Source organism: Taudactylus pleione, unplaced genomic scaffold (genome assembly GCF_031769625.1).
Source record: "Taudactylus pleione unplaced genomic scaffold, aTauple2 ptg000214l, whole genome shotgun sequence".
Taxonomy (NCBI): Eukaryota; Metazoa; Chordata; class Amphibia; order Anura; family Myobatrachidae; genus Taudactylus; species Taudactylus pleione.
The window spans coordinates 10761373-10777612 of NW_028284616.1; the positions used below are offsets into that span (position 1 = coordinate 10761373).

General features: G+C 42.6%; 1 protein-coding gene across 5 annotated transcripts in view; it reads left to right on the plus strand.

Annotated features, from left to right (window-relative positions):
• Positions 1 to 16240, plus strand: part of LOC148517595 (guanine nucleotide-binding protein subunit alpha-15-like) — a 112460-nt gene that overhangs the window by 51631 nt on the left and 44589 nt on the right. For all 5 annotated transcript variants that reach the window (XM_088478454.1, XM_088478455.1, XM_088478457.1 and 2 more), the window contains exons 3-5: positions 3948 to 4102; positions 12931 to 13059; positions 14555 to 14684. In XM_088478454.1, the coding sequence (XP_088334580.1) occupies positions 3948 to 4102; positions 12931 to 13059; positions 14555 to 14684 (414 nt within the window). The remainder of the gene's footprint in view (positions 1 to 3947; positions 4103 to 12930; positions 13060 to 14554; positions 14685 to 16240) is intronic.

Sequence of the window (16240 nt, forward strand, 5' to 3'; positions counted from 1 at the left end):
CATATTTTCAACATGCTTGATAATAATCCTCTCAATCATTATCAGATACACACCACTCAGTATTATGTTGTCATGCAGTATTTTTTTGTCAAACTGCTGGCCATATAATTTCTGTAAACAGCAGTTGTAACAGTGACATCTACAGGATAAAATAACATACTGCAATAAAAAATTTGTGTAGAAATAAAAAAAATTATTTACTAAAATTCTTCATTTCTGCAGATGAACACCATTGAGCAAACTTATTCATTAGGTGGACTTGCATTGAATCAAGTAACAATGCAGAGTACTTTATTGTCGTTAGACCGTAAAAAAAATAGGATAAATAAAAAAATGTTTGTGTACAGATAAGAGACAATCGGTAGGCTATGCATAACAATGGTATTTAAAAATGTATACTTAATGCAATGATATACATGATTTATTATCCTTATAAAGTAAAGAAAGTTTGTATTAAGAGGAACCCAAGTATAGCTAGGGGAAGACAGATGACAGGAAAGAAGAGGGGGGCCGGACGTGAGATAATACTGATAGAAATGAAAATGAGATGCTGTATGTGTCCAAGGGATAGATAAGTAAGGGAAGTTGAGATTTAACTCAACAGATAAGTAGGTGACTCAGAGAAAAGTTATGCATTAATACAAGAAGGAAAGAGGATGGTAACATTACTATGGAAGGGGAGTGGAATAATTTAGGATCATTAATAGCCATTCAGGCTTCTATAATGTATTTTAAATATAAACGGTTACTAAAACACATAGTAACCTAGTAATATCCATAAAAATTACATGTGTTGCAATAGTTCTTATAAAAAACACATTTCTGCCATGAATATCGAAGTACAAAAACAAGTACAGGAATCATAATTTCAACTCCCATGATTCTATGCAATGTGCTTGTCAGTGAGATCAATAATATACTTCTGCCATTAGGATCTGTACAGTATGCCTGCCAGTATGATCTGTAATATATGTCTGCCAAAGGGAGCCTCTGCCAATGTGATCTGTGTAATGTACCCATACCTCCCAACATTTGCTGGGAGGGAATTGGGACTGTTGCACGCATCCGAAAAGGGGGTGTGGCCAAATCATAATGGGGGTGTGGTCAGATGACACGCCCCCGTTTACATCACTAATGGGGCGTACCCAGCATCTCCGAGATGCTGGGCAGCCCCCGGGCTTCCCCCCGTACTCTCAATAGATGCTGTGCACATGCGCACAGCGTCTATTCTACCTCTGCATACACGCTGCTCTGCATAGCAGAGCAGCGTGTATGCTTCCCCCAACTACCCCCCCAACGTGGGACACTGCGGCCCGCGGGCGGGACAGTCCCAGAAAAACGGGACTGTCCCGCTAAATGCGGGACAGTTGGGAGGTATGAATGTACCTGCCAACAGGGCTGGCAACAGAAATCTTGGGGCCTGGTACACTGAAAGCTCTGGGCCCCCCCCCACTCAACAATTGACCCCCCGCACACACATTCCTCCGCTGCATGTGCCAATGGCCCGTTAAACCTTCAATGCTATAACAAATGAGCAGTGTAACAATACGGTGGCCAAACTTCCGGTGAATGGAACCTTTGCTGAGAACAAACAGAGCACAGTGGGTGATGTCATCTGAAGGGTGCACAGCGCTGCAAACATATGTATATTACATGTGTAATATAAACAAAACCTAATGGGTGGTCATGGTAACACACACAACAAATAGTGCAAATGAATACAAATGACATACAGAGTATCAGTGATACAACATAACAAAACACTACAAAGTGATGTATCAGTGCAAACTTTTATATACAAATATATATTTGAATAAATATATATATATAAACAAAATTTTATATGAGTTTAATATGAATACAATTAATCTGAAAAGTGCAAAATAATTTGGGATACCAATCAAACAGAAAAGACCTTTGGAGTCCATCCATTCACAAAAATCAATAAAGTATATGATAACAATAAAAAAAATTTAAGTGACTTAGAAACAATAACAAATGGCAGAAAGACAATAATATATATGAAAGACTAAAGTGCACACTTGAGATCAGATACAAATAAAAAACGCTGGGAGACCAATAGACATAAAAGAGAGATCAACACTGAAGTGGTAAGTAAATACATGTTAGACCCAATGCTGAATAAAAGATTATAACCAGTGACAATAAAAAGTTTACAATATTGTCTAGGGCAATCAAATGGCGGAGCTGATGAAACACTAAAACAGACAGGTATTTTATATATATATCTGGAAGTGAAGTGTGGAAAGAACATGCGCCTGATAGTGTAGTAATTATAAAGAAAAAATGTACGTGCTCAAATACAAATGTGCGTACCAGATAATAAAACTTTTAAGCTTATCTGTAGGTCTTTTACTGGGATTCCATGTGGTGAGATGGACCCGGGACTCCAAAATATCCAGAAAGCTTAATAGAAGGGGCTCAAACAGAGGCAGATAAAACACATATATAGTGTAGTATTTTGTTTAAGAACCAATAGCGTAATTGATATATATTGTGTACCGGAACAATACTTGAATCACTGCATGTAATGCTGTGTGTCCTGGTAACTCCTTCCATATCCCATGATGGCCCCAATAGTTTGCATACAAGTAGAGTAGGTCGGCTTCAAATAAGCAGAAAATTACCCTTTCTCAGAAATGCCTTTTCACAATGGGGTTTTAATGACACATAATACAAGGGGATACAGAGTACACAAGGATTAACAAAACATAAAAATAAGATAATAGGATGCTTATCTGCAAAAGGTCAGCAGTATGGAGAGAGGCTGGAACAGGGGCTCAACGCGTTTCGTCTGAATAGACTTCCTCAGGGGTAAGAAGCAGCATTAGCAGCAACACAGCAGCAAAAAATGCACTGTCACTTACTTGCTGCCAGTCAGTGTCACTCTGAGTCTGCCTCATACAGTAGGTGGGACTAGGGAAGGAGTCTTACACCAGAAAAACTGAATTAAATATAGATGAACTTTACTCATTTAAAAGACATTTTCATATAATAATCATAATGACAAAAGACACATTAAATACTGCACATATACATAAATATCTCTATGGTTATTATAAATTGTAGGTTATGTGTAAAAAATAAGAAAACAAAAAATCCTTTTTCATATATAACTAATCCACTTGTCTGATAATAAACTGGAAAGAAAAATGGGACAGACCAGGGAGGGACAGACCAGGCAAGGGCCGGCGCAGCCTCATGTATCATTCAGATGTCACATCAACGTCATGGCCGGCCAGACCAGGTGACGGGGTCGGCGGAGGAGGGTAACTGGAGGGAGAGTTGATAAAATGTTTTTGTTTATTTGCGCACGGCCCGACCAGCAAGCTTTAATTACTGTCATTAATTTAATCACAAAAAGGTGCTGCAGCCCCTCTAAACCTTGGGGCCCCGCTGATTCTTGGGGCCCAGGACAAGTGTACCCTTTGTACCCCCCTGTCGCCAGGCCTGCCTGCCAATGTGATCTGCACTTCTCTGCCAATGGAGCCTGTGCAATATGCCTTACAGTGTGATCTATAATATATTTCTGCTGATGGGGTCAGTGTAATGTACCTGGGTGAAAATGTGATATGTAATATGTGTCTGCCAATGTGATCTGTGCAGAATTTCTGCCAGTGTGCTCTGTAATATATGTCTGTCAATTTGAACTTTGCAATGTCTCTGCCAATGAGATCTGTATAATGTGCCTAACAGTGTGATCTGTAATACAGATCACACTCATTGTCTGCTAATGAGATCTGTATAATGTGCAAGGGTCTGTGATCTATAATATGTGACTACCAGTGTGGTCTGTACAATGTGCCTGCCTGTTTTATCTGTAATATACTGGCTGTCTGACCAATTCTTATCTATCCTTGTCTATAGCTCAAACAAGATGTGATTTGCACAGTTCCTTCTCATTATAACCTCTCCTTTCCTTGTAGGTCAATGGAAAAATAATCAATGGTTTGGATGTGTATAGTGTACAAGAGCTAGAAAAGCGTCATGTTACTGCCATAAAGAAATTATGGAATGATCCTGGGATCCGCAAGTGTTATGAGAAGAGAAGGGAATTCCAATTGCTTGACTCTGCCTACTAGTGAGTGCATGAGAATAGACAACTATCTATGACAAATTATAATTTTCGAGTATATTAAGAGAGAACTTCCATCTACCCACAATATTTCTAAGATCCTGGGCCCCTCCTTCAGATCGTAAATAATCAGGCTCTCAAGATCCCCGGCTTATTCACTTCAATCATTTTGGTGTAAAATAGCGCTTATTCTGATTGTCAAGTCAATGGCGATTGGATGATTTATGGTATTCTCTGGTGTGTCATATCAGGTGAATCTCCACAACCTGCACAAGCCTTGTTTATTTTCAAAATGATCCAGATGCAGAGACCTGCAAGGCAGATTGAGTGGGGCTGTACCAACTTTGAGTACCTCATTAATAGAAAAAAGTTTCCCCCAGTACAAAAAACATTTCCACATGACAATCATCAATAGACCCAAAACTAAAACTGTGGGTTCGAAATTTGTAGCTTGGGTTCACTTTTTTAGGTTTGTGATTTACATTTCAGATACGTATTCAACATTTGCTATAAAATTTTGATTTTTAAATTAATAAAACCCCAACATTTAAATAATATCTTTAATTATGAAAAAGCAATTTAATTAAATTTTTTAAGTTAATCAGAGAACACTAATGCTTTCAAAGTTCACCGCTTGCATTCATCCTGTCTTCAACAAAAAACATGATTGCACTTTCTTGAACCTGGTCAAGGGCCGGATTCAATTAGCATTGAAACTTACTGTACGAGAAAAAGTGCTAGCAGCCTCAGACTTTTAGCTATTGAATTAAAAGCCCTTTCCTTAGTAAATCCATGGCTAACGCGCGTTAACCTATAGATTCCTGGATATTTGCCTGCATCTATGGGTTAACAAGTTTGCAGCACTTACCACGGATTTCTGTTTGAGGCTCTTTCAGCCTGTGGGTTTACCATGGCTAATTGAAACCGGCCCCAAATCTGTTTGAAATTACTTATTATTTATTGGTTACAAAATTCAAGAAATTCTGTCTATTTACAGATTTTTTAATCAATTTGTTGACCTTTAAGCAGAGCCGTAGCTATGGCTCATGGCGCCAAGTGCAGGCCATGCCCCTTTATAAACATCACATGGAGGGGGCGGGGCTACAAACGCAGAGAATTACAGCAATGCCCGGAGCATCCTGAGGATGTAAGTGCAGCGGTGTACATGGCTGAAGTGTCCTAAGGACGCTCCAGGCAGCACTGCTGCAGAGATTCGGGCTGCAGGGTGCCTTTCCAGACTCCCTGCTAGACAGATGCAGGGGCCGTAGTTGAGCGGCGGTGCCACCCATAGGGGCTCTGCGCTCTGTGCGGCCGGACGCTCATACAACCTTAGTTATGGCCCTGCTTTTAAGAATCTAAACAAAGTTGGTTCACGCATCTCTACATATTAAGTAATGGTGACTTTGAGGGATGGTCCCCCCGTAGTTTGAAAAGCTGGGATCAGAGAGCAATTATTTTAAAAAAATGTTACGTTGGAGAGTAATGTTACACACCACAGTGATGTATAATCTGTCTGATAGTTCAATTAGTTTACCAGTTTAAAAACCAGTGTGTGCACTAGTCAATTATAGTCAAGTATAGTATAATACCTGATATACTGCTATAGAAAGCTTATCGTTTGGGAAAATGTTGTGCATGCAGGCCTGATCAGATGAGCCGATTCCAACGATCATCGGCTCAGGGTACAGAAATTGGACCCAGCATAAATCTGCATGGTAAACCAACCATTTTCTGTTTTAATATGACATTTTTAAAAGTCATGTTACAATTTGTAGAAAATTTGTGGAAAGTTTATATCTTGAAAAATCATCAGTGGCCAAAATAATTTCATTTCACATAGTATAAAATATTTTTAGCTAAAGGTCTGACGGTAATTAAATATCTGATACTTTAATAATGTCCAGTGTTATCTGAGTCACCCGGTGTTTTGAGTGTACATTTAGCTGCACAGTATTTCAAACACAGTATTTCTATTTAGATTAATCAGATTAGTAAGAATAAACTCCATCTATTATTTTTACTGCACTTGACACACAAGGAAAATCAATTTGTGTCATAAAAAACTGTATACCATATCTATACAATGCAATAACACAGTAAGCTAGGTACCCAATAATGTTTCATTTATGGATGAGTTATGGTCTTGTCCTCAAAACTTTTAACTTGCATTAAACATTTTGGGGTCAGTTCAATTATACCCCTTTTACACCAGAGCTAAAACCCGGGTTTTTGAAGGGTTAACCCGGGCAGCTCCCTGGTGTAAAAGGGGAGAGAGTTGGATCGCCAGGTCGAGTGACCCGGCAATCCAACCCAGGTAACTAGCAGGGTTTAACACGGGCGTAGCTCGTGAAACCCCACTATGAGAACAGCGCACTCCGGGTCACGATGACCTGGAGTGCGCTGCTAGCCGGCCGATTGGTCCGGCTTCAGTGGCGCTTGGAGATGATGTCATCTCCAAGCGACCACTTTCACTCCGCAAAAGCCGGGTCTATGCAGACCCGACTGCGGTGTGAGCGGCGCTGACTCGGGAATATCCCGAGTCGGCGCCGGCAAAATTCCGGGTCTGATCCGGATAGGAACTTTGTTCCAACTCCGGGTCAGACCCTGAATTTAGGTGGAAAAGGGGTATAAGCCACAAGGGTTGGAAAAGGCACATCAACTCGCCCCCCTAGCAGCCAGATCTCTCCCTTGACTCATGGATTTTTATGCGCAGCCTTATGGGGAGGTACTGTAAGTGTGGCATATAGCCGCACTTACTCTCAAACTCTAACCCTATATATGGAACAGGCAGGTTTGGCAAACCACAGTGCTTCTGAGTGTGAGTAACATCATTTGGGGTATGGAGTAATTGAAAACAATGGTGCAATGGTAAAATCAATAAATGCCATCAGGATACATATATTTCTTCTTGCATCACACCAATGCGATTGTCTCAGGGATTACAAATTATCCTTTAAATAAGCCTTTATTAAAGGAAATTACATGACAGTGAAAAAGTCACCTAGTGGTTCATAGCTTCCAACTAGGCATACCCAGCTACTCTGAAAACAAACTGTAATCAACTTAACACTGACTAAAGTAAGACACAGACAAATGACTGGCAATATAAGGTTACAGCTTTTATTAATTGAACAATTAATAAAATGGGTGGACATGAAAGCATTGCAAACAATTATAGACAAAAAGTATTTATAGGAAAATTACTGCGCTTGGTATTAAGTCGTTCTCAATTTGAGATGTTGTATACTGTATTGTGCTTGCTCTCTATTAGGTATATAAGAGGCTTGTTTGAATACCACCAATAAAATAGTTTTAATTATAAAACACATGCATATATTAAAAGAGCATTTATACAGAGCATATAAACATTTAAACATTGGTGTTGCTTGTAAAACAACAAATCCTACACAATATATAAAGACCTCTATTCATATACAAATCACAGGAACTTCAGGGATAAAAATATAGTTTCCTTTTATCCACTTGAATCCAAATCCATATGAAAGCAACTGCTTTTTTGTGACATCTTTAGTCCGCACTTTGGTTAATACTGTATGTATCCATTCAATGTACATGTGGCAGTTTGTTGCCAATTTACAGTCTTAAGGTGGATACACATCGAGTGATCTGCAGATATATCTGCAGATTATGGTCTTAATACCAAGCGTAGTAATTTTCCTATAAATACATTTTGTCTATAAGTGTATCTTTAGGGTCCTAACTAGATCCATAGTACTTGCAGCAGGTATTGAGTATATCCTAATTATCAGCCCCAGGAATTGCAGTACTTACTGCTTAGTTTGATTGCAAACAATTAGCTACAGGCAGCCAACACACTAGGTCACAGGTTCTCAAACTCAGTCCTCAGGACCCCAAACAGTGCATGTTTTCCAGGTCTCCTCACAGAATCAATGAAATAATTAGCCCCACCTGTGGATCTTTTAAAATGTGTCAGTGATTAATGATTACACCTGTTCACCTGCTGGGTGACCTGCAAAACGTGACCTGTGTGGGGGTCCTGAGGACCGAGTTTGAGAACCACTGCACTAGGTAACCAACTGAGGGTGGACCTGTGCTCCGGATATAGCCTGGGTTATGGAGATCTCACCTCCATTTAACTGGAACAGCCCTGGGCCTAAATTAAAGGACTTGCACAGGTCCCCCCTCAAGATCAGGACAACTTGGTTTACTTCAAAAGGGTAGTGCGCCATACCTAGCTCTTGTACTACCTGTGGCTGTTGAAGAGCAATGTTTACCTGCCCACCTGTGTCTACTCTGTAAGAGACGTTAGACCAAGAAATGACAAGCAATAAATAAATCCCATAATAGATCCCTGAGCAAAATAAAAAAAATCATTAAAAAAATGGTACAACAATGACCAAGGAGAAGATAAATAGGTGCAGGTGGGTGGGGACTTCAAATAGGGAAAAAAACCTTCCCCAACTAACCTATTTAAAATTATTTTAAACCCTCCACCCCCATATACCTGATAAATCACTATCTGCTTGACCTCCTATCAAATCGGCCCTCATTGGCACCAATAAATTCATCAAATGTGTCTATATCTATCTATCTATCTATCTATCTATCTATCTATCTATCTATCTATCTATCTATCTATCTATCTATCTATCTGTCTGTCTGTCTGTCTGTCTGTCTGTCTGTCTGTCTGTCTGTCTATCTGTCTGTCTGTCTGTCTGTCTGTCTGTCTATCTATCTATCTATTAACCTATCTTTAGTCTTTGGCACTCAATTGGCGGGTAGTATGCTCAAGGAAAGCTGAGTTCTTCTGAGAATATATCACATTCAAACACAGGATTTTTAGGGGGGTTATATATATATATACTGTATATATGTGAGACACACATACATGCATACATACATACATAGATACATACACACACAAAACACATAACATACACACACAGCATACTTACAAACACACACACACATAGCATACTTACACACATACACACACACAGTAGCTTGTCCTTTGATATGTGGACTCTGCTTCTAGCTGCAGATGGGGACTTCCCGCGTGACCCTGTATGCCGGGCTACTGCTGCTGCTGGGCTGTTGTGAACATCCTGCTCAATCTCGCTCTCCATCTGAGAGAGCTGTGATAGCGGTGCGCTGCCTGGCCACTGCTGGTTCAGCTGTCAGCGGTTCTGCACCAGGTGGTATGAAATTCACCTTATGCAGAAGAGCTGACAGCTGAATAGTCAGTGGCGGGGCAGCTCCCATTGTGGTTCGAGTGGCTCGTGGCTGATGCAGAAACGGAGACAAGGCTGTCTCTGTCTCTGAAAAAAAAATGGTTTGTCAGGGGGGGTTTCTGGGTACTTAGAAACTCCCAATGCGTGCGCTAGTGACATTTGTAGTCACAACGTTAGAGATCAGTAATATAGGGTAATTGGAGGGCGCAAGAGGGAAAGACCGGTGAACAGCTAGGGGAGCGAGATTGCGCCTTTCAAGGCTATGGCGGTACGGACCGGGCCACGGCCCTGTCAGCCCGTACCTTGAGCTGTTTCTGTCCACAAGTAATACAAAACACATGATGTATTAATCAGTGATTAATATTAGTTATCCAAAAATAATAATACATAAAAAAATTCTATTAGATCTAAATGGTACATTATAACATAAAGGGCGGGATGTATGAAGCCTTGCAGAGAGATACAGTAGAGTAGTTGCCCAAAGCAACCAATCAGCATCTAACTGTCATTCACTGGCGTCACAAGAGGGGTGCGGGGGGTGCGGGCTGCACCCGGGTGTCACCAACAGAGGGGTGACACCAAAGTGTTGGCTTCCCCTCAATGACAGGAGCCGGGGGCTGCATTTCGTGCAGCACTCGGCTCCTAGCACAGTGAGGGAGTCGGCACTTCACACACGCTGGTCCCCGAGGCCAGCCTGCACCTCCCGCACCCCTGGTGAGAAAAAAAAACGGGTGTTCGGGGCAGGCTGCGAGGCCACGCCCCACCCGCGAGGCCACGCCCCCTAATTTGTCGGCGCGCGGACAAGCCTGCCGCACCGGGTGCACAGACAGGTAAAGACGCCACTGCTGTCATTTCAAATACTGTGATAGATAAATGACTGAGGGGCCTATTCATCATAACTTAAAATTCTCTGAAGGTAATTAGGTTTAGAACTCGCATGGAGTTCTAACTAAATACCGGAGGAATTCATCATTCCTCCCTCTCCATAACTATCTTTTCCGAAAAGCTGTCATTTTTGCGATGACAGATTTTCGGGGAATAAATAGTTTTCCCTCTCTACACTAACTTACCGCAGCTGGAATATGTGCTGCACATGCGCTGTTACATTCGTAAAACCAGCGCATGCGCAGCACTGCCTACAGCTGCGGTAATTTTGTGTGTGTCCCCAAAACCCCCTCCCCCCTCCGCAAATCTCCCCCCTGTCCCACACTTACCTGCCTGCTGCAGCGCCTCTGGCTCCGGTGTCTGCTCTGACACGTGTTCTCCCGGCAGACCACAGTACAGTTTAGAAAAAAATGAAACTTTTTTATTTTTCTAAACTTTATTGTGTTCTGCTGGGAGAACACAGTGTCCGAGCAGACACCGGAGCCAGAGGAGGGACCAAAGCACCGAAGGAAGACGTCGGGAGACCTGCCCACGCTGACACAGGTAAGTGTTACCTGCTATTCGCCACCTCACAGTGGCGGATAGTAACTCCATCAAATTCCGAAATTACATAATTTTCGGAATTTGATGAATACCATAATTTCCATATCCCCATACTAATGTACTAATATACTAATGTATGGGCAGTGTGGAAATTAACGCAGGGGGGCTTAACCAGGAGATATCAGTGATATCTCCTGTGTTAAGTCTCTTCATGAATACTGAAATAATGGTAATTAAGAAAAATGTCCTTAAAACCGTTATTTTAGTGTTGATGAACATTGGCTGTTTTGGGCCACTTCTCCACTTTATATTTCTCCAAGGCTTGATACAGCTCCCCAATATATGAACATTTAAATGCTAACTCAATGGTATAACATGGTCTTAAATATATGTGTCTAAATGTATTGAGAGAGAATGAGAATGTTCCACTCATATGTATTAAAATCAATTTAGGACAGGATGCATAATATCAGAGGCAATGTATCCCCTCCTTACCACAGATCTTGTGCAATTTTTTCTATGTCATATAATAATGAAATAAATGAATAGAGTTTTAGTCATGGTGATCTATGATAACGTAAGCTATGTTTAATCTCAGTAAGTAATGGGTGCTTACAGTGGCGTAACTAGGGTATATGGAGCCCAGGGCAAATTTGAAAAGGGAGCCCCACCCCCCCACCGATATGTGTGCGTGCAAAAAAAAAAAGGGCGTGGTCACTTAAAAATGGGGCGTGTCAACATGACACACCCCTTTATTTTCATGCTGAACATTGCACCTTAACCCCAGTAGTGCCCCTTATACTGTACCCCAAGTATGCAGTTGTGGTCCCTCTTATGCAGGCCCATAGTGGTGCCCCTGATACAGTATTCCCAGTAGTGGTCCCCCTTATACAGCTCCCAATTAGTTTCCCTTATTCAGTGTCCCCAGTAGTGGTCCCCACAAATGCAGTGCCCCATGTAGTGGTCCCCCCAAATGCAGTGCCCCCAGTAGCAGTCCCCACAATGCAGTGCACCCAGTAGTGGTATCCCCTTATGCAGTGCCCTTTATATAGTGCCCCCAGTAGTAGTCCCCCCCATGCAGTGCCCTTTATATAGTGCCCCCAGCAGTAGGCCCCCCCCATGCAGTTTTCCCAGTAGTGGTCCCCCTTATGCAGGTTCCCAGTAGTGATCCCCCCTATCTAGTGCCCCCTGTAGTGGTCCCTCCAGTGCAGTGCCCCTAGCAGTAAGCCCCTTACATAGTGCCCCAGCAGTAGTCCCCCCCCATGCAGTGACCCCAGTAGTGGTCCCCCTGATGCAGGCCCCCAGTAGTGATCCCCCCTATCCAGTGCCCCCTGTAATGGTCCTTCCTATTATTGCCCCCAGTAGTGGTCCCCCCAGTGCAGTGCCCCTAATAGTAGGTCCCTTTTATAATGCCCCCTGTAGTAGTCCCCCCCCCAAGTAGTAGTCCCCAGTAGAGGTTCCCCCTCCCGATTAAATGCCCCCAATAGTAGCCCCCCCAGTAGAGGTCCTCCCAGTAATGGTGCCCCCAGTAGTAGCCGCCCCCAGTAGAGGTCCCTCCAGTAGTAGCCACCCCCCTCCCCCGTTGTGCCCCCAGTAGTGCAGACAGGCTGGCGCGCTCAGCATTATGGGAGAGACGTCATGATGTCATGACGTCTGTCCCATTACCCACTGCAGGAGCCGAACGTTCATCTGAGTCTCATTGGCTGCTGTTTAACACACGCTTCGCCACCAGCGCTGGCGGCGATGCGTCTGTTATGCACAGCCTGAGCCCACTCACTGCGGTCGGTGCTACACTGGCTAACTAGGGCGGGCCGGTACCGTGGCCGGCGGAGCCCCCCCCACACCACCGGTCCCACGGCGCCCAGGGCACGCACCCTGCTCGCCCTGCCCTAGTTACGCCACTGGGTGCTTATTATAGATTTGTTCCTTCAGAGACCTAACTATATTACTTACATGCTGGAGGTTTCAAGGAAAGGTTAAGAAATATAAAATAACTTGATTGGTATGAGCACATATGAGTTTCATACCTTCATTCATTAATACATTTATGACCATATGAAGATGATTTGTGCATGAGTGCAATTTGGCATCTATGTCTGAGCATTATTGCAGTTATACAATAGAGCACTTTGTTTCAGGATTAAATAATGGAATATCTGAGCCTTCTTTATCTCACTTGAAAATCACTTGCAGTTACCTGACCAACCTTGAGCGGATCACACAAGATGAATACCTGCCCACAAATGAGGACATTCTGAGGATCCGAGTGCCAACCACAGGAATCAATGAGTATTGTTTCACTGTGGACAAAGCTCAGCTTAGGTGAGTAGTTATAGATATTTCTGCCTGGTTGCAAATGGACAGGTGGGCGATGGGGGTACACATTTTTGTGGACTCTAAAGTTATGGCTAAAGTTAGCTTATTCAATACGTCTGATTTATACAACTTATTCCACATAAATCATAATAAATCAAACAATTATTTTTAGAGTTAGCCAAATGTATGATTATAATAAATTAGTGTAAGAAAAATGTGTTAATATGTTCAGTACTAATGCACATAATTGTCAAACACATGTTCCTGGACCCGGGACTGCACACTTCTTTTTTTCAATAACAAAACAGGCGTTATCAACAATTGCTAATGCAAAACAATGCTGATGTCAAATTGATTCTGAGCCTTTATTGTGAAAACACGTTTATCAATCTACTTATAGATGAACAGATCCTAATTCATCATTTTATTTTTAGAACTCATTTGGCTAGGGTCAAAACACCTTTTTATCAATAATCTGCTCTCATGAATGTCCACAGTTTTGAAGTGGGCATAGATAGTACAACCTGCAGCCAGATCATCAGGCTGTACACAGCAGAACAGAGTGTTTTAGGAGATGAATGTGCTGTACTTGTCGGAGGCAATGATCTGTGCACTTCTATAGTTATGCAAGTGAGTACAGGGCTGCATGTGGAGGCAAGCCGGAAGCCACTCACACAGAGGGGCCTATTCATCATTGATAAATGGCCCGGTAACCATGCGGAAATGCTAGTTTCCACGTATTTTAGATACCGGCCATTCAGGGGTCCCAACTGGATCACCTGATATTCAGCAAACTCTGAAAGCATAAAGTTTTCAGAGTTTGCTTGCGAGAACAAGAACTTGTTCTTGGATCCCTGCTCCTTCCTATGGGAAGGAGTTCCGGGGATGCGAAGAAGGATTCGAGTGGATCCCTCTGCCACCTTCTCACTACCTCCCCGGCGGCTTTGCGCAGGTCACGCATGCATAGCCGTGCCGATGGTGAGGAGGTAGGCAACGCAGCTACTTCTGTAGCTGTGATACTAACCGAGGGGACAGCAGCTTTTCGGAGCAGCTGTCCCCACATCGGAGCAATGAATTTCTCCGGTGCAAAGTTTCCCCCGCTGCGAGTTGGATACTTAAGTATCCCTTGCATACTTAATCATCTGGTGCTATACGGCCTCCGATGATGGTGAGAGAGAGCAAGGTACTCCATAATTAAACAGTAAATATTTGTATATGTTCCTGTGGTGTGAAGTGTACCATAATATGAAGCAAAGTTCATACATCCAACCAGGGGTGTAAGTATTTGAAGGCCCCATAGCAAAAGTTTGTAAGGGTCTCTGTGTACCACCCAATGGGGAAATATGTATATAACACATGTAATTTTGACAAGGAAGATGGGCCCCCCTCAGCACTGGCCTCCATAGCAGCTGCACCCCTTGCACATATGGTAGTTACATCCATGCATCCAGCTTCTTATAATTGTTACCATTACTCACTGTATGTACAATACTCTTTCTAGGATGGTCGATGTTGGAGGACAGAAATCGGAGCGAAAAAAGTGGATCCATTGCTTTGAGAATGTGAATGCTCTTATCTACCTAGCCTCACTCAGTGAATATGACCAACAGCTGGAGGAAAACAGAAAAGAGGTAATATATGTGTATATATTTATATATATATATATATATATTATATTATATTAGATATTAGGGATGTGCCCGACAGCCATGTTTTGGATCTGTATCTCCTTCGTGTTTCAGATCTGAATTTGGCTTTGTCAAAACCACCCTTGCGTGTTTTCTTTTCTTGTTTGTACAGTATTATTAACCTCAATAAACCTGTATTTCCACTCGTTTCCAGACAATGTTGACCATCTCACAGCAATATTGTTTTCATCCAGTTTAGGCCCATCATTTGCACCAAGCTAGCTGGCTGACTAAGCTAAGTGACAGCAGTGGGCGGTACAAACACGTGGCAGTTCAAATTCAAACATGGCACATAAGGAAACATGTTTTCATTAATCAAGAAGCCTGAGGGAGATGGAATATATATGTAGTTGAAGGCAGGGAAATGAAGGGTTGATTCATAGTAAAGGGGCATGCAGGGGATTCTGTCTGTGGCAGCACACAAAATGGATGCTCTGAACAGGAATGGGGAAGAGGGATTTTTAAAGTCTGGTACTAAACATCTGTTATCATTGTGTTATCATACTGGATGCACATCTAATCCCAGCATAGCTGTTATGGAGTCAGTAATCCGCTGTGCAACTGGGTGATTGCTGTCATACTTGTTTGCCCTTGCAAACGATTGTCTGACAGTTAATTGTTTTTTGGAGGATACACTAGTAGTAGTCTCTCTCTTGGTCCCCTTCTGGGACGAAGATCCACTCACAGCAACAGCAGCAGCAATAGGCATAGTCATCAAGGATCCTTCTGAGGAATCACGGATAGGAGAGGGGTCAATCATGCTTCAAATAACAACATTGGATGCAGCAGGACTACTCCCGATGATGAATGAGGATGTTGATGATGCAGGTCTTGGTGGTGGAGATCGAAGGTGCTTGGATCCCACAGAGAGGGAGCAGGTAGGTGACACTGGACTTGTTACGTTTTGAGTTTTGGAACTTGGCGACATACACTTTGATATTTGATGAATGCGCTCCAAGTGACGTAACAAGGAAGAGGTTCCTAGGTGGTTTAGGTCCCACCCTCTACTCACTCTTGCTTGGCAATGGTTACATATGGCTTGACAACTGTTGTCCGGATTGGGGTGGAAATAATCCACACGTGAGAAGTGGATATTTTTGTCTTTTGCCCCGGCATGACAACAGTGGGCTTTGGCTTTTTCAATCCATGGGCAACAGCTGTTACATAAGAACATTCTTGGCATCAACATCCTCATCACCAACATCCTCATCATCCTTAGTGCCTTCAACTTCCAAAATATCCTCCTCCTCTATGTGCAATACAACAGAAGCATCCTCACTGACTACGTCTGCAAGATGTTGACTGCCCTTCCCCACATTTACAGAGGGCACACAAATGTTGGAACTTGGAGGATCCTCCAGTACACTAGTATTTAGGTCTGGCTCACACATGGCAACCGCCGACACACTTGCACTCTCTTCGGGGATTTGTCATTTCGATTTCTTAGGGTACACAGTTGGTTTTTCCAGAGCTGTCTTACTCTTCTTAACAACTTTCAA